The 20,475-nt window shown below is 34.3% G+C and overlaps 1 protein-coding gene across 5 annotated transcripts in view; it reads right to left on the minus strand.

The window, feature by feature from the left end:
- Nucleotides 1-20,475, minus strand: part of LOC118262353 (SCY1-like protein 2) — a 152,943-nt gene that overhangs the window by 117,499 nt on the left and 14,969 nt on the right. For all 5 annotated transcript variants that reach the window (XM_035573671.2, XM_050704415.1, XM_035573652.2 and 2 more), the window contains exon 2: nt 12,196-12,410. In XM_035573671.2, coding sequence (XP_035429564.1) covers nt 12,196-12,363 — 168 coding nt within the window. In that variant the 5' untranslated portion in view covers nt 12,364-12,410. The remainder of the gene's footprint in view (nt 1-12,195; nt 12,411-20,475) is intronic.

The following is a 20,475-nucleotide window of genomic DNA, read 5'->3' on the forward strand; positions in this document are numbered from 1 at the left end:
ATATTATTTAAAACCAATCCTTTGTGTCAAGATGTGCCGTTATGTAACATTGTATAGCTATGTCATTACGATAACTTGATTAAATTAACATGTACCTAATTCGCGTAGCCAATCAATGTGTCGGTTATGCCAACACCAGATGATACCCTTTTCACTTTATTAACAAGTTAAGTTCCGAAACTAATTTTAGATATTATTACATAACTTACATACACAAGTTGCCAGTGAAATTATCGCGGGATAATTGATATTAATTAATTCAATCTGTGTATGGTTTGGTAATCTAAAGTGCTGATTCAGTATCATTATGGATGCAATAGACTGATTTTTGATTACATGGGACTTATAGTGAAAAATTACTCTAATTATGTATACTTCTGTCTCCTTCTAAAGTCGTTATGAAAAGTTTTAACATAATTTTCACACGATTATATCTAACAAAATAGCCTATCCCTCTACTTACCCTTTTAGGGTTAAAAAGGCTTTACATACTCTGATTAAACTAAATTTATAAGCCAGTTCTAAAGTGATATTGAGACGCAAACCTAAAGAGAAGGCGCACGGCATAATATAATTTATAAGAAAGTAGCTTAAAGCTATTTTAGCATACAGAATGCCTACAAAATGCCTGGTCGCAGGTGTGGGAAATTTCTTTCCTTCCCGAGGCAAACTTTTCGCATCTCTACGATGTGTCTCCATTTAGTTCGTCACTTAGGGTGCTTACCTATACCTTCTTAACAAATGCGGAACAAGTATGGGATATAACAGAATGATTTACGTATTTACTTTACCTTTGAAGCGTGAACGGGGTCTTATTATTTTAAAGGACGTTGTGTAGTGAATATGAAATTGTTAACTCATGTGGTTGTCGTATCGTCACGTCTTTTATTCCTGAAGGGATAGGCAGACGTGCACATTACAGCACTTAATGTCACTGAACAAAATATACCCACTTTTAACTATTTTTATTATAAGTCTGATGTAACAGAGCCTATAGCCATGCCACTGAGAAGTTGTAGCCACTCGCGCAATGAGGCAGTGTAAGTTCATATTTAACACCCGACGCAAAAAGAGGAGTGTTATTAGGGTAGTAATCAATGGTACCTGCATGGTCGTATACTAATATTAAGTAAATTGTATACTTTAAACAAATGTTTTGACACATTAAAGTTTATCTTTACAGCTAATCCGCGAAAGAATGATTAAAGTGCGGAAAAAAAAAGAAAAATCTGAAATCGATTTATTCCGGTGGTGGCCGGGTCAATTTATAGCCAAACGGCTATAACAGCTAATAGCCTGTCTTCCTACTGCAATAAATCAGGAACAGGAACTTATGTTAGTTTGTCCATGTTGGGTAATTTATAATTTCTTCATTGAAACATACGACGGTTTAATGGTAGTTCAATTTCAGACATTATTATTAACTTGCTTGGAGAAAATGTTACTTGAAAATTGTTCCTGCTTTTATGACGATTAAATAACAAAAATATTAACAAGTACTCTTCTCCCTATGAGTGCCGACTCCACACTTACAATGCAAGTTTTGTTTTTTAATAACACCTCTTTAACAGTAAATTATCATATCTGTAAATGATGATTGACATTCAACATTTTAATTCAGTTATGTGTAAGTGAAACCAAGTTAAGACGTTAAGAATATGAATTCATAATGTTTTCTTGGTAGTAAATAAGAGCCTGTATGCGTTCACTTACGCCATAATTAAAACAAAATGGGTACAGCCGCCGTAATACCTTAATTTACGACTATGACTTGTTATTTCGCCATTTAATACGTAACAGCATCATAGCACACCTGGTCCTTTATCGCAGAAGTATACTAGAATACTATAGGTTCCTTATTTCTGTGCCACAAATGTGTGCACTGGTTTCTACACTTATGGCAAAATGGCACGGGTATTTGATTCTTTTTTACACATAATAGCACTTGTGGACATATCTGGTCTGGTGACGGCCTTAAAAAGGGATGATGACAGAATATGAAAATTAAAAATCTATTTAGTCCGTCAGTTAGTAACGACAAATTATTAGACACGGATTTTTTATTTTGTCATCAATCAAATCAAATTTTAGGAGATTTAGGAATCAAAGTTTAGGTTCACTCCTTTTTTTGCGTTTTAGAAAACGTACCTAGAAAGAACATCACGCAATATTTCAATTCAATATATCTTTGAGAGTTTTTATGTGTAAAATATAGAAAACGGACATTAAAATAAAAAAATACATCTCCATATGAATTCAAAAGTAACGAAATACACATTCACCGATGCTTCTACTGATTTAACACGAAATTAAAAGTATAGACACTAAAATACATTAAGTACAACGATCCTATAAAGTATAAATAATTTTAAACCCACTATTATTTTATAACACAAGTTAAATAAAGAAGAATTCTTCATCAGAGGCTGTAAATACACATTTACATTATAAAAATAAAATAGATGGATCCCTGCATGCGGCCGGTCTAAACATAAACTAACCTGGATCTAGGTTACACTCTCTGAGGTGTATCTAATGTATGGGGTACGGACAGCCAGCCTCCAGCTGTAAAATATTGTTTCATTCAGTTCTACCAAGGTGAAACTGACTGAAATAGACTAAAACGGTTTGCCGAACGACAACCAATATTTATTTATTCAAAAACTACACCCGAATAAACAAAACGCAAAACGAGTATTGTTTATTTAAAAAATTCAAAAAGACTACAAAATATAAACCGTATTTACTAAAACATTCAATAAATAAATATTGAAAGTGTTCTAACCAATACAGCTCTACTGCTGTCTTGTTTAATCAAAACCATTCGACTGTTTCCAAGCGACTGGAAATAAATAACACTTTTTAATTTCGTTAAAAGATTTATCAAATCAAAGAATGTATCCAGCGAAGTTTTACGAAGATCTCGGGAGAAACTACTTCAAATCAATTTTGTTAGTGCTTCCTTTAACGGCTGATAGATGAAAGCTTTAGTTACACCTTTAATGTTGTTCGACAACTTTTAACTTTTCTCTCATTGAGATAAATCCAAGAAACCATCCATGTGCGAGATACAAATGTTAAATAAAGTCACTGCAGTGTCGCTTCTAATTAATTAGAGGTTGATTATTCGTGGTTGAGATGACCACACATTAGAGTTTACATTTCTTCAAGTAGAATTTGCGCACGAAACTTTTCAGTGGATCTTCATATAAATGATCAGTTTTGTCATGAAACTTTGATACTATTGTCAGCAAAGGCTTACGCTATATGCAGTTACTTACGCCAAACATACTATGCAGTTAGGCATACAACCGAACATGATTCCCCAGATTACTCAAGAGAGCATCAAAACTCGAAATATGCCGTGTTATGAACGATCTAATATTAACATCCAATCTACCGGTTGTCACGATTTTCGGCTAACAGCATAGACACGAAATGTATCATGCAAAGCGAGAACATTGCTGGTTACCAAACTGTAACTACTTCTGGGGCTTGAAATATGAGCACGAACTTGTTTGGTGAAAAAAAAAGCAACAAATCATTTTGTTAAATACGACGATACCAAAAATTTTTATCTATTTACGCAAATGGAAAGCGAATAAGAATTTATTTCTATTTAGCTATTGAAAATATTCTACCGATGCAGCACGAAATGTCCATTGAATTTTGATTTACGAATCTACAGCATAGCTGCAAGAAGTAAAAAAATCAGGGACATATTTCTCTTTGTCTCCGAGCGCGTGACGTAGCACTCGTGTGACAACTCTTTCACAACATGGTGCGGTGTATAAATGATACTATTCTTTCCAATCTTTCTTCTGTGACCATAGGTGAGATTCCCATAGAATTTTAAACAGCTGACCTTTGAAATATATTTGATTTATACGTAGAATCAACAGATTTTCACAGCCCCCTAAGAAAGTAGGTCAAACTTCGAATTCGTAACTAAAGTTCCTAATGTAATTAGAAATCTTTGAGTTGTCGATGCAAGTCTGTGGATGTGACCCGGCTAATGTTTGCATAGGTCCGATCTAGGCCAACCTAAAATATACAATTTATCAGCTATTGCAAGTGTCCAACGCAGATCGTTAAGTTTCCTTAAACAAGACAGTTTAAAGGTAAAAAAATGTTCTTTGATGTATGGTCTTACAGCTTTAGCTTTATTTCAGTAATATGTAAATTATAGATAATGTCATACGAAAAAAATACATCGAAGCGTCAGCTAAGTTCTTTAAAGAAGAACTAGGTAAGGCGAGAAGCGAAGTTGCAGACTATATTTCGAGTCGTTTGCGGCTTTATTTAAGTCAATCTTGCTGTTTGTCCGTCTTCACTAGTTCTTAGTATCCAAAACTCAACGTAGAAGCCAAAGTATCGTATTTCCAAATCCCCGTTGAAGGAAATGTAATTTTAAGTTATTCATGCTCTACTAGTCGACAGTCCACCGACATCAAATATCTTAGACATTGGAAACGTCTCAATTTCAAAAGTAATTCGGTTTCTAGTTTAGTTATAGTTTGTTACATTTAAATACAGTTAGCTTAAGTAATAGTTTCACGTCTTTCTATCCCATAAATTACAAATTTTGATTAGGATTAGGTACTGTATTATGTATTTTATTTGCACAAAAGATTTTTTAAAACATCATCCCAGAAGGGACGTTGAAGAACATTTTCCTCGAATGAAACGTTGAAGAATTTAACATTGTCATTTTATTGTTAATCTGTACCTAAGAAGGGATTTAAAGTCGACCAAGTTGATTAATGCAGTAAAACCCAAAAGGAAATTAAGCTTACTTAACTAAAACTTAGGATCCCCAAAAGCCTGCAAAAGGTCTACGTTATTGAATTTCATTTTAAAACATAAAAGCGTTCTTTACATAGAAACGAACTAATTATAGCATTTCGTCCACCCTCATAGCCAAAATGTACATTTATCATTCCAGGAAAATGCTAAACTGTATTTTTCATTTAGGTTTTGCCGATACGAGCCTTTGAAAGTGGCGCAGTAACTTTGTCTATGAAGCAGCTAATACTGCGACCAAAAAGAATATTTAATTTTCTGTGGGATGACATTGTAGTTTCTTGTGTAAGTAAGTACTTTCAAGTTTCTGATTTACCTGTGTAATATGAATAGACTTACATTTAATAATCGGAAAGGAAAATATATTTTTATAAAAGCATTTTTTTAATGAACATAAATATTCACGCTCAAATTCCCAAAACAAGAGCCTTGAAACTGAATAGCAGTCTACAAAATATAAATCAATGTTCAAGGTTATATCAAAAGCGTATATAGGATAAAATTTCCGAGAAAGCAGCGCGGGCGGTGTGGCGTCACTTAGTAATAAGCTTATATTATTGTTTGTTTAACTAAATAGATTAAATAGTTTGTATCATTATCGTATCCCCGGATGGTGGCCAGGAATTCCAGGATTTTCCCTTGAACAGTCGACTTTCATTTATACTGTAAATACCGCGTGGTTTTTCCTTGTTTGCACAAGGTCACTTTGTGTTTTTTGTGTTTGTTATATTTCTGCTATAACACTTCTCATAATAAAGGGAAAGCTTGTGTGTAAATAGCTGGAAGGTAAAAGTATACTTCCTAAGATAAGACGCGGATGGGTGCCCGTTCTTAATATTAAATGAAAGTAGACACAACCGTGCCTCATTTGTCGTAAAACTGGTCCCAGTTGTCGTATAAACATTTACGGCAGTGGTTACGGCTAGTCAAATGCCCGAAAATCTGAAACGGCCTTAACAAAACTTAATAACACTACTACGGGATTAAGAAAGAGGTAGCCCGTCTGTGCGCATATTACTATCAAACCAATCTAGTTCAAACTCACTGTAATTAAAAGGAAACCTCGAAAAAAAAAGCACCGCATTTCGACGTTGACAAGTCCCGGCCATATTTATTGGAAAGTGTTGTGTTTTAAAATTAATATCAATTAAAATAATCACCTCTGCCATGCCTCACTGTCACTGTAACGTAGATTGACTGACAGCATGCGGGAATATGCATCAAATAGTGGGTAAACGGTTATTGGATGTTTTTGGAAGGAATGCGGCTGGCAGCGCTTCAAACATAGCAGCTGGTGACAGTGGGTTGGCATCCACGGCATTTCCATGTAGAATGAAGTGGTAAAACGCGAATCGAACACTACGCACCGACGATATCCGAAACACAATTTACCGATAACATTTGTAACTGATGTTTATTGTTATTTGATGCAATTTTCATACGATGCGACGTTTCAGCGATGTGAGTTTCCTCGCATCTGTCATTTTATTTGATTAGGCTGTAAAATTTTACGTATGAGTAGTCATACTTTCACTCCCCCTTTTTGTAAACAAAGACACAATATATAAGAAAAATGCGGCACCAGTAAAGCTATAAGTCCCAATAATATCCATACACAAACTTATTTATTTCCTAGAAAAGAATATTGATGTAATAATAATTAATTGTATGACTATGTAAACTTGTAAACAGTCATCTATCATAGAGCTGCTATATATGTATCAATATTACGTAATTAGCAGCTCTAATATAAATTACGTACAAAGCTCGGTGCTGTATTGACTCGCTTTCTAAGAACAATATCATTCATACGTAAGTAAGTGTATATATAAAGATTCCTACCAATGTTTTACTGAGAACTAAACTGTGAATAATCCCACACAGCTCAGGAAGGCATATCAGATTATAATATACCTACTCAGATCGATACCCTTGTATATGTGACAGGATTTAGTGTGTACGTCATGAAATCTTTCCGCTATTCGCCATATTTTAGAGAAGACAATATAGTTTTACCATGCATAACCCTTGACTGTTTTATAAAAAAAACAATGGTTACGGTCTTCGAATAAACTTCACGTTAAGGTTATTGAATTGCCGGAGCTGCGGACTACCTAGCGTGTTTACCGGGGCTCCGGATCGAAAAGCAGGGGAAGGAACGGGGTGGTTTTTAGTCAGTAAGAGTCTGACACTCCCTCTCGCCTCGCCCAAGGCGGGAGAAGTCATTGGATGATTTTCCACCCTCAAAAAAAGGTTAATGAATTATTCAGATATGCATTATTGTTTAGTAATTAATATTCATGTTCCTAATCAATTGATGTACTACGTTGTACAACGTAAACAGCGTGTGACAGTCCAATGCAGTATTGTGGGCCTTCTCTATACAAAAGGAATTTGCCGTTATCTCTACGCTTGGCCGGCGAATTGAAGATCATTCAAGTCTATCGGAAAGCGCTGATACTCGGTAACCATTAAATGTGCTATCCCTTAGGCTCTTATGATACCTGCGAAAGAGTCGAAGTCACAGTACCTGGTGATGTTCATTTGGCCAGGAACAACTTACCTTTCGGTGGCAGTTGCTGCATCTATAAACTGACAAACTGCCGAATCTGGTAAAGTCTAAGACCTACCTAACATAATTAATATCCGTAATTGTCACAAACTTTTTAAGCGTAATTATCCACCTGAAATGAAGGATATTTGACCCATTGAATATCTAAAATCTGCAGTGGTAAATGCACTGACCGTTACGTTGTTACGTTCGTATGACATGTTACGTTGACAAGAGAAATGATGTGCAGGATTAAGCACGAAATTGACTGCGGTAAACCATGTGTGCTGTTTAAGCGAACTAGTCAGCCAATCTATTTCATTCACGCGCAAATCCCAGCAGATGTAACTAACGTCTGCTGTATGATTCCTTTGACTGTGTTGCTTGAAGGATGGGCGCACAAAGGAACCCATCAATGCTTTTGCTTTGTAGTACTGCGAGTTGACTAATTGAGATTTTCACTCGCTTTCTATCTGTATTCATACACGCGCGGGCTTTCAATAACCTTCATGTATTTTTAACTGTGTGCTGTGCATGACTTTTGATTCTATGTTTCAAGATAGAAAGAGTTTTTCTAATCGGTTGAATAAAATGCCACAAAACGAACTGATTAAAACTAGTTATTAATTTTCATTGTGCTTCTCTAATGCGCACTAATACCGACACGGAAACAAAGCTATAATAATACTGTCGGACCAAAGTTCGGTAAAGCCGCAATGTAGTACATAACACGTAGGGTAAGTACACGCCCGTGTGCCGTGTGACCAAGACCGGTGGCCTATTGTTGTCATTTGCATCATAAACGCTTCGTTGTTAAACGTAGTACGCCACAAAGCAATTCCATTAACTAAATATTTTGACTTGGGTTCATTTAGTACGAATGCAACATTTCGATTTGCGTAATGTACCGTACGCGATTGAAGGTCGTTTTCATATTCATTGCTGTTAATGATGTACCGTATGTACCTGCAATTGTCTCTACGTCCGATTATAAAACATTATGATTGTTTTATACATATTGTGTTTATTTAATTATTTATTTAGGATATCCGGTGTTATATGATAGAGTAGTAGATATAGCTTTAGTGTCAAGTGAATATGTTAAGTGTTCGTTCCTTTCCTATCACGGGACCACAGGATCCCGGACCTTTGGAAGGCGTACGAGGAGCGAAAACCTACTCGCAATCATTTTTATTTTTTGAAAATTTTCTGTTAAAAGCATTTTAGTTACTTAGTTGTGTAAATGTGAATGTGAATAAACATTCATTTTTAAAATATTTAATTTGGCATTTTATATTAGTTATAAGAGCTGAAATAAATAAATAAAAATGAAACAAAAATATCAGAATTCACATTCATTCATTCAATTCAAATTGAGTATGTTTTACATGTGGGTGTGTATCTATTGTATGTTCCTTTTTATTCGGAAACAAAAATCGTCACTGTCACTTAAACAATTCGTTACCTACTGATATATAATATTTATATGATAACTGATATTATAAATTCCAATAAATGCGACCATTATTGACAAAAGAGAATAAAATTTTTCATTTGTGCAACATACGTTTTTCGGTTGCGTGAAAAATTTTGCTCTACATTGCAGTTTACCGATATGAAAACTGTTAAATAAAAAACGAATTGTTTGCTTAATAAATAGGTAAATATTTTGTTTTGTCTTGTGTTTTGCATGGTTAGAGTGGAATTTTAAAAGTTTAACAGGATATTTTTGTTAAAATAATTTTACCTACAAATCTATACGAATACAGGGTGCAATTGAATAAGGAGTAAAATTGCACGACGTTTTTTTAACCGACTGCCAAGGAAGGGTTATGTTTTTCGCGCGTATCTTGTATGTATGAGCCTAATATTCTTTATTACCTCATTTCTTCGAAACGGCTTGATGGATTTCGACAATCAGGGTATCGTTGGATTCGTCTTAATTACCCAAGTGTTCTTAGATATGTGACGTAAAACAAAAACCAACATGGCGGCCGTGAGGCGCCCCAGATAGGAGTAAAAAAAAAAAATTTTTTTATTTGCTACAATATGGGTATCAAATTAAAGAGCTCATCATGAGGATTCCAAAATGGTATATCACTGACATATAGAAAAAAAAAATACTATGTGCAATTATGTTCTTTATTATCCAAACTAAATACTCGTATAGGTACTACGCGACGCGATTGACTAGCGGTGTCTGAACTTAAAAGTGAAAAGTGATAATAAAAGTACGTCTTAACTAAATTATTTACAATGAATTTATTTATAAATAAAGGACTAGCGACCCGCCCTCGCTTTGCTGAACGTTAAATAAGGAATCTATCTACATAGTCGTTTACCTATAGCCCATGCGACGCGTCAACTGTAAAGACCGTTTTTTGTCTAAAACTAGTAGAAATTTTGAAACAGTGTAAAGAGCAAAGAACATCGGGCATTTTTGTATGGGACACTTACCTACGGCGAACAAAAATAAAATTAGGTACGGTGGATAGGCAATTAAATCTAGTTCACAATGGTATAGTTCCCATATCTGTGGGTCGTGGCAATAAGGAGAAATTGGACATTTAAAAAATATTTATAAATGTTTTTGGGCAATAATTGAAGAGGAAAAAGGGAATCAAAAATAATTAAAACAACATATTTTTCTCTTAACTTTTGGCGAAGGACTGCGATGATGATGACGAAGGACTGCGATGTAGTAAGTTAAGCTAGCTACCTGCGCGAGCGCAACATATGTATACCAGTTTTAGGACTATGGGCGAGAGTGAGAACGAAACATGCACATCAACTTGACGGATTTAGTCTGATTGGGTTTACAAAAATACCACGGAGTGATATTTTAACTTACTGAGCGGTCGTTTAGTAATTAGGAAAAATAGTCAACTTAAAATATCATTTTCATTTTACTAATTATTTCCATTTTCCCATTATTGTGAATCAAAATAACTACACAATATTAAATATGATTGCAAACACTATCATTTAAAAATGTTTTGGTTTATGTTCGCGACTTTTAAAAAATCGGGTAAAAAACGCCCGATGTCCTTTTATCTTCATTTAATGTAGAAAATTAATAGACTATTTAAAAGGATAAGGATTAATACTATTACGGACAAAAACCCCTCACAATAAAAGATCCAAAAAAATAATTAAATAGTCCACACGACGAAAATTCTTTTAAAGAATTAGACCGTTTACGAAATTTGTAAATACATAGTAAATTTTACTGCCCTTAATCCTTCTTCTTTTTCTAATTCCTTTACTCTCTTTGTGTTACGCAATCAATCTAAAATAACTGGATCGACGTGTGTTATTTTTTTTATTATCTTGGTATTGGAAGTAGTTCTCTCGTGTCGCGGGTGAAATCTTGAGAAACACATAGCCGTATTATAACTAACTAAAAAGTGTTAAATAAATATAAATAAATTTAAAAAATTAAAAAACCCGACTGCATAAAAAACACTTTAAATAAAAACTGAAAAGTAAAAAACAAACTTAGTCTAAAAGTGTAGATAGCAATGCTATTACCACAAAATTAAATAATTTCATAATCAATACACAAAAAATAATAATCTTATGCGAAACATAATTGAGTGTAACAGTCGGGACCCATTAAATAAACTAGACTAAAATCATTCAATATGGGTCCCGACTGTTGCACTCAATTATGTTTCGCATAAGATTATTATTTTTTGTGTATTGATTATGAAATTATTTAATTTTGTGGTAATAGCATTGCTATCTACACTTTTAGACTAAGTTTGTTTTTTACTTTTCAGTTTTTATTTAAAGTGTTTTTTATGCAGTCGGGTTTTTTAATTTTTTAAATTTATTTATTTATATTAAGATAGTTGACAACTAGTAAAATTCAATATTTTTCAAAATGTCCAAAATGACACTTTGCTATGGATTTTGTACTGGATCGCAAGTTATGACGGCATCATATTTTTTCGTCAAAGTACACTTCTATTTCTAATTATATCGTTAATTGAAAAATGAAGATGTAGATATTGAATGGTATTAAGCAGTCGACATTTTTTATATTGTTGGGTAATATCCAATACGCAATTTGTACTGTTAGTAGAGCCTAATTACAAAAAATAACACGCGAAGTCAATTATAACCTGTTTATAATGATTTATACAAATGCTCCCATTCGACTAACTAACTGACTGACAGACAATGTACAGCCGAAACTACTAGACCCAGGAAGCTGGAACTTTTATGAAAACATGAAAATATTAACGGAGAACAAGTTTCTTTAAGACTTCTGCAATCCTTATATTTGCAAAGAATCGGACGAGAAGTACTTGTTATGTGTGAATACACACGCAAGTTTTGTGCTCCAACTACACTAGTTTACCTGAGTTCAAAATATATTTGAATTTCTCTTTTAGCTGGCAAAGTTTGTGGATAGATCCGTAAAGCAGCTATGCTGGTACTTTTAGAGCACAATGGTGTTATATTACAATCCGAGCTTCAATATGGTTTGTGTAATATTTTTAATACTTTAAAATACTATAATAAATGGGTAAATGATATTTATTTTTGCAAACAGGTTACAAGATAACACTTTTACACATCAATCTCTAAAATAACTAGATGAGGTTGTATGTTTAAGTGTTCTTTGGCTAAGACCTAAGCGTTTGATTGCCCTATCCTCTGTTAGCGTCGCCTCGTTAGCCGTCGACCAAGACGGCATTCAATCTATTAAAGTTTGATTGACCATACTGAACATATTTTAACTCCGTTCCAACCAATTAGGATTGATACCAGATTCGACAGAATGCCAGTTAAAATCTGAAACATAAGATTGTGGGTTAAAATTCTTCACTTACCTTCCCATCGCTTTTCCGGTACGCATCGTGGATGCGCCAGATTAGACCAGGGCCGGCGGTGCTGCTCTCCGCCCCCACCTCGAAGTACTGGAGGATGGGGTTGTTGTCCAAGGGCAACGGCTGGGGCTGACTAGCCTTGCTAGAAAGCTTGGTTATTATCCCAGACATCCCGATGGAAAACTTCTCCAATCTCCCCGGTTCGGAACTTGATTCCCCTGTAGAAGAAAAAAATGTGTTAGAGCTATTAAAATAAACTTCCTTAAATATGAACTATGGACAACCACCAAGAAAGAATCTCGGAGAGGGGAAAGTACGGTTCACCACAAATGGGCCCAGTAGGGCTGATGCCTGATCCGGAGCTTCGGACTACCTAGCGCTCTAAAAGCAGGAGTAAGAACGGGGGGTTTTAGTTAGTAAGTCAGTCTGACACCCCCTCTCGCCTCGCCCAAGGCGGGAGAAGTCATTGGATAATTTTCCCCCGTAAAAAAAGGCAAAGTACGGTAAGCCTAAAATTGTAACCCGTCTATGCCAACCAGTTTACTCGCTATTGCTTGTAACACATAACATAATTGGTAAACAGTAAGTGGTTGAACATAATTGAAACATAATAGGTAAACTTTTTAAATATTGCATTTCTGTCTACCCTTTCGTTGTTCTACAGCTATGTTATATTTCTCGAAACTCTTTTAACCTCTGTTCAAAGTAAAACGAAAAATCGGTTCAAATGGTCGAATCCCATTATTGCCACGCAGACACAATCATGTCTCTCGGATCAGTTAGTACAAATAAAACTTCCCAACCATCCAACTTTAAATTATTTCATCAATGCTTTTCAACAGATCCATTTAATCTTTTAGAGCGTTGATACGATTTGTAGTTGTAAACCAATCGGAAAAAACACAGTGTGATTTTTTAAAGTCAATTTGCAGTGACCGACACTATAACATAATTTAAATTTTCCATTAAAAACGTCCATTCACCTACTGAAACTGGGTTTTGATGAGTGTTTAGAGTGATAAAAATGGTAATTTTCTGACGGCAACATCTCAGAAATTGTTTGAGATTCATTTATAAACAGTACCATCAATAACACGAGTCTTAAGAAAATGCTGTGATTGTGTCATTTTCAGTTCTTTAAAAAAAAACTTTAAAACAAAAAATGACTCACCAACTATGTCAAGTTTAAAGTTAAAATATAATTGAAGTAAAGAGATTAAAACATTTGGGAATAAAGACCCTACTAGACTGTCACAATTAAAAGCCAGCGAGTGTTCGGCTAAGATAACATTATGTACCACGCGTACAATGTCACGTTCACTTAATACGCGCATTTCTCGTTGAAGGTTATCCAGCTTGTTAAAAGTTAGCGCGAGAAAGTCTAGGCTCCATTATGGTGTTATGCTGATGTACCTAACTAAGGACTAATGGCTTAAAAGCTTACCCTTCAAAGCAACACGGCATTGCAAACTTCTGCGTCCCGCGTTTTCTTATCAGATACTTCATACAGTATACGTTTGACCTTGCAATAAAGGTAACGCGCAGTATTTTGAAATGCAATATTTCCTTAACATAAAATAGAAAAGGAATAATGTAATTGCATTTTATCAATGGTCTCCACTGAAGCTGATCCACGAAAAGGAGATGCGTGAAGAAATAACTTCCATCGTAGCTCGCCTCGTATCCATTTTACTGAACTGTGGGCCTTAGTATTAGTATTCCCTTTTCTATTTTAATACGAGACATAAAGATACTTTCTTTACTGGGAAAATCATTCAATGGCTTCTCCCACCTTGGGTGAGGTGAGGGAGTGTCAGATTCTCACTTACTAAAAACCACCCCGTTCCTACTCCTGCTCTTCAAGCCGAAGCTCCGGTAAGCCCCCTAGGTAGTCTTAGAGAGACTCTTGGATACTTAAGTTTTGAATTATAACCATTAAAATAGTCATCTAAAACATAATTAATAAATAGCCCAGGAACATTGTTAACTTAATTCTGTGGAATTTTACGTACAACAACGAATCAACTCTCTCAAACTTGGCACGGACGACTACTTTCATACAATAAAATGTTTAGTATAAACTAGACTTTTCAATTCTGTTAGTGAATTAAATATTTGAATCTCCACTATTGCGGTACATAGTCGGCGATTGACGAGCTCCGATTTCAATTTGCTAAAGTGTTTTTATAACAAACCACAACTCGTTTTTTCTGGCTGCTCGTTCACTTTTACGATACTTGTAACCTACGTGTATTTCTGTACGTGTGAGTATGGACATTAGTAAAGTTTAGTAAACTAATCAAGGTGGCAATGGACGGTAAATTACTCCAATGTAATTATACTATCATTATTTAATTACAAAATTATTGTACCCTAATCACCTAAATCCATAAGTAGAACGATATAGTACCCGTGTTAGTAGCTTTCATATTTAAGTAGTTATCAGGATTAAAGAATCTTCTGGAACTACAACTTATTTATAAAGTCAATAGATTGAAAAAACTTATAAAGATCCAAAAAGTCTTAAACAAAACAATCGCGTGGATGAAGTTTCTGATCTTTTTAAAGTTGATTATTTAGCCAGAGGTTGAACCTATTATTATTGGGCTACATCTATGAAATTTAAAGTCTCAGTGTTTAGATAACATAACCTGTACTTTAGTATAAACATGTAGAACACTTAACTAGAACAAAGTAATATAATTTGAATCTCGATCAGGAGTAAATGAACGTGTAACAAAATCAGCACGTCCCATCTCTGAAAATTCATGGAGCTTATGAAAACCGCTTTTATGGCAAGAACATAGTTTTGAGATAAGAAAAATTTTATGTACTAAAGGTTAAAACAAACATAACGGTTCCACGGCACGGTTCCAGTTCGGCTCTTGCACGGGGTGCTTTCGAATTATGGCTACCACTAGCTGCCAGCGTGCTTACGGCGCGCCGACTGCGAGCTGTAAGCGCGCGATGTGACGATGTTTCACTTGGACCTGCCGGCAGTTCGCCGCAGCCTGGTTCGCTGTCGATGACCAGTAAGCACAAGGCCCGCACGCTACCAGCGTTTTGTCCGCACGCTGGAAGGACGCGGGCACGTCAACTAATACTCAAGAGGACCGCGCGCTGTCCACCCACCGTCGACTTTTTTGTATTGACGTTATGAAATTATGTCATACGACATAAGATTTAAAGTTCAAATTTAAATGATAAGTTTATTTCGAACTTTAAAGGTTAGAACGATGCTCGTTAAGTGTGTTATGTCCGTAAAAAACAATTTGTATTTTTAAGCAGTCTTGTTATGTTAAATGTATCCTCCAGATTCCATTCTGAGTAAAGCCAATAATATGATACAGAGATTTTTGTAATAAAAATAATGTTTATTTTGGGTATCAAATGTCAAATATTTTTACATAAATTAGTGAATCGGACTATGTTTATTTTCATGTATATTTATTAAACTTACTAAACTTACGAGTATAATTAAGTTTTAAGTATATAATTTCAAACCGGTTCTGAGTGTAGTAATTAGGGATTTATCTCACACAAATTGCACGACTTATTTTATTTAATTTCGTCGTCTTGAAGTGTTGGAAGAAAATGGAATTGCAATTATTACTTCACTGGAACAATTACGTGGCATTTAGCATTTGCAAGACCATTTTAGGCTTTCTTATTTTATATTTAATGCACTTTTATATAAGGTAACTAATTGTTCACAGCACGATGAATATTTTGATTAAATGCTTTTAATAGTCGAATTGAATAAATATAAGATTAATTATAATAATATGTGTAAATGTTATTAAACCAAATACATTTTAGAAACTAATAATCAAGATACACCACTGTACTTAAAAGACATCACCGAATTGAATTCACTGGACCGTGCCTGTAGCATCTAAGGACGTTCTTGAAACATCATTGGGATATTAAATCACTGTAAGTCTGAAATCTTCAGAGCAAGCAAAGCCACATTTATCACAGTAACAGTGCGTAAATTCAGATCGAGATGGATCCCTGAGGAGTACGTTTGTGGCCAAATAAAGCTATCTTCATTGAAATTGATATTAAGTAATTTAACTGAGAATTTATATCTGTATTGAAATCTTTTCACTCGAGCTTGATGTCAAGGTCATCCAAAATTACGAAGACATTGTTGCTATTGTGTTTCTTTTTTGTGATTCTACAAGGCACACAAGACAAGACATTGGAGCATCTGTCTATGAAGAAATGTCAATTCAGAATTGCTCGCACCAAGGATTTAAGTAACCAATACCTCTAAGGATAAATAACTAATTTACTTAATACTTTGACTGTTCAGTTGGTGTGGTGGTTGGACAATCGGCAAGCGTGGAACGTGCAGCGGATTGATTTCCGAATTGAAAAACTACTTTTGTATTAAAATTCATTATTCAGAATAGAAGTTAATGGTCGCAATAGGTTTGTTACTAAATCATCACTTTATGGTGAACTAAAGTATTTTATTTATTAAACCAATACAAAGTCGTTCTACTCAATCGTGGTTCACAAAGAGGAATGCCTAAGAGAACAGTTAAATTGGCATATTGTTATGGTAATAGCCCTGATCGATTGATGGTTTGCAGTTTAGCCTCACCTAAGCTTGACCTTTGCGCGGTTGTGTTCTGCATTCATGAACAGTTAACCACATTTCAGTGGTTTTATCCTTGACAACATTTTGCATACAGTTGTGATAATTTTCGTCCCACTATGTTGTTAGTTTATAATCATTTAGGTCCTATTTTTCAGCGCGCACATAGGATTTTGATATTTGAAAATTGTAGTAAAATGTTCCTACTTATTTTTCATAAAAGATTTTAATATATGTTGTGTCAAACTGCGTTAAAAATGAAATTATGTATTTAATCACCTCCAATGTCTATATTGGAGATCCTTTAATGATAAAAAATAAAAATAGAAGCTCATTTGAAAGACAGGAACCTGTTAAGGTGGATACAGATTACGTCAATCGATATTTCGGGCGTCAACGCCGAGGTGTAGACACAAACGTGTATCAATTTAGATTGATTATTATATTCATAACATTATTTTGAAAGAGTAGTTCAATATTATTATCTTTAAAAGATGATTGAATATTAAAAACGGACAGTTTATATGGAAAACGTATTATTGTGTAGGTAAGCTTTTTTATTAAATTTTCTGAAGGAGGAAAATCATCGAAAATGACACTTGGATACTTTTTTTAAGGGGAAAATCATTCAATGGCTTCTCCCGCCTTGGCTGAGGCGAGAGGAAGTGTCAGACTCTTACTGACTAGAAATCATCCCGTTTCTACTTCACCTTTTCGAGCCGGAGCCCCGGTAAACTTGCCAACCTCAGTATCTACTGGGCTCCATCTGAATACAGGTAAGCTTAGAAATATAATACAAAACTCATTGTGACGTAATGTAGTAATATTTACATGAAATACGAGTATTTATTTAATATTAGCTTGTGCCTGCAACTTCGGCTGCGCGACCCCGTTCCCGTAGGATTTTCGAGAAAGCTTAGATGAAAGTATCCGATGTCCGTCTCCTGGTTCTAGGCCACCTGTCTACCTACTTTAAAGCCAAATTGAAACTAAAAATACGTTATTTTATAAAGACGTGTAAATATAAAATAATATCATGATTTATTAGTAGAGTGCAGTTGGAAAAACGAATAGTCTTATTGCAAAGCAAACTGACATTACTCGCATAAATATTTACAGTTTATTTTTCTATGAACATTAATAAAATAATGAAATATTGTAGCTACATTTATTATGAAGCTTAAAGCTTACTATTTAGCAAGTAGACATGTATGTTACATTTGCAAATTATTAATATTCTAATATTAGAAAGTAATTTTCGATTGTATACGGGTAGGGTTTGTGATGGACTATTTTGTTGTTAATGGAAACGTAATTAGTAATGCTACCCCACAGAGAACACGGTTTACCTACAAGGTTAGAGGTGCTGTTTAACTCAGAATTGTGCACCTCATTTTTGCTTTTAAAGGTTTATTATTTCTTTTAAAGTGTTTATTTCAAAACAAGATGCTTTTGTGTTTATTTTTCACCACATCAGCACGAGCTACGCTTAATAAATTGACTAAAATAGTTTGTGTGTATTTTTTTGGACCCGAGTTTTTAAGGTTCATTTTCCACCTTTAATTTTTCTTACATTCATTAATTAACTGTCTAGAATGAGAAAAGGGTTTTAAGTTCTTGTTCTGTATTTTAATTACACGTTCTGAGACATTGGGAAATGTCGAGTAATCAATTTTATTATCAAACTTGCTGACGGAGCTTATCTTTTCACTTCGGCACAGATTTACCCCGCATATAGACATCAACTTTACTTTATCTTCAGCTATTCTCATACAAGAGAGAAAGGGCTTACCTAAACAAATGGATCAGACGCTTACTATAGGTAACGTTGTTTTATATTTACGAAAAATTGATATGAGATCGAATTTACGCTCAATTTCGTTTACGTATTTCGTTCGTCATCGGAGCTACGGCAATAACGTTAGGATAGGAGCTTCTTATTATCAGATTTTACTAGATACTTAATAACATATCTAACATCACTTAACCACTATAAGTAAACCGCTCGATCACAAAGGTCTATTTATAGTATCAAACATTCAATATTAAGGCATGAATAACAATATGTTATCATTGAGAACAGTAATAATTCGCCATTGAAAAAAAGATACATTTCTAAAACCAGCATTAATCTATTTCAAATGATCAAAGGCAAGTAAATATTGTGTTCGAATGAAAGGAAAATACGGATCATATAATCAAAGGGAGGTAAGATTATTTTCATTAAACATAACCATCATTAGCCTTCAGTTTTTCAACAATGTTTTCAGTCTAACCACTCCGAAAGAGAGGCAGATTATAAACAAAACACAAAAAAAGAAAACCGTTAGTCGGCAGAGAAGAATAAATAGTATAAAGGCCTTAAAAGATTACTTCGAAGACGGCCTTTTAATACCTTCTTATATTTATTTCAGATCAATGGCGTATCTTACTGGCCTAGAGCGCGACTTTCTGCTGAAGGGTACATCTGCGGCACGTTTCGTATCTTTACTATTTTAGGCCAAAATTCGGCATCGTGGGCTTTAAGAGACAAATTTGTGCCTCCAAGTGTATCCAAGCCGCACCCTTAATTTTCCCTGATAATAAGTAATTTTCGAAGGAAATTCACACTTTGGTTGGTCGTTTACATTTTATTTTGTAAAAATGGAAATGGTATGCCAATTTGAATTTGTAATTAATTTGAATATTACAAGGTGTCTAATACTTTTTACTTTGTAAAGATGTAATTACATTATTTAGATACACCTGGCACTGCAATTATTTACCTGCTTTTAGACCTCATGAATGACAAAACAAATATCTTTATTCCAAAAAAAACATCACACATATCTATCTCTTATAAACACGGGAAGCCACGCGTCAAATTAATACAGTATGATTATTCAGGCACATAATATTATGTATTCAATAAGAAAGTACATATATTAATACCACACCGAGGTCAGGACACCCTGTATCGGCGTGACCAAATGCGCCTAACTACGTGACTAGACCGGAAAAAATCCAATATAACATATTTTTTATTTTTCCTGTTCTTTTCTATTGACTTGCCTGGCATACAAAGAAGCTTGAATTGTTATTATTATATTTATAATATCACCTCAAAGAATTCACAGATTTTACCTGTATCCTACATGATTCAGTTTTAACCATTCAATTTTAAATGAAGGAAGCAATATATTCTTGCCATTCACACAATAATAAACCTTTTAGTAGCTATCGTTATTGAGAAAATGTACTCTCAAGAGTAATATATTGATAGTAACCATTGGCTATTGAGGTATTAAAAATATATTAGATATCGTTATTTCGTAAAAGCTTTTCAAAATACTTAAGAAGAAAACTCGAGGTTTGCAAATTGTTTGTGTTTAAAACATCGAGCTACATCGACGATCGATAGCCAAACAACGTCAAGAGAGAAGGTATCACGATCCTCAAATAAATACATTTCAGAACACCGATAATTTCATCTAAAATGAGTTTTTATGTAAACGCAGAAACCGTTCGAAGTTTCATTGAAAAATATCTGTTTATTTTCTTCGTAATATACAAATACACTGAAAGTGTGTACTTTATATCGTAAATGGGGTTTCTTTTCTTTTTGTCCATTGCAATACATTACCTTAAATAAAAACAAATGCAATACGAGTACCGTACCGTATATCAATCAAATTTGA

This window comes from Spodoptera frugiperda, chromosome 25 (genome assembly GCF_023101765.2).
Source record: "Spodoptera frugiperda isolate SF20-4 chromosome 25, AGI-APGP_CSIRO_Sfru_2.0, whole genome shotgun sequence".
Taxonomy (NCBI): domain Eukaryota; kingdom Metazoa; phylum Arthropoda; class Insecta; order Lepidoptera; family Noctuidae; genus Spodoptera; species Spodoptera frugiperda.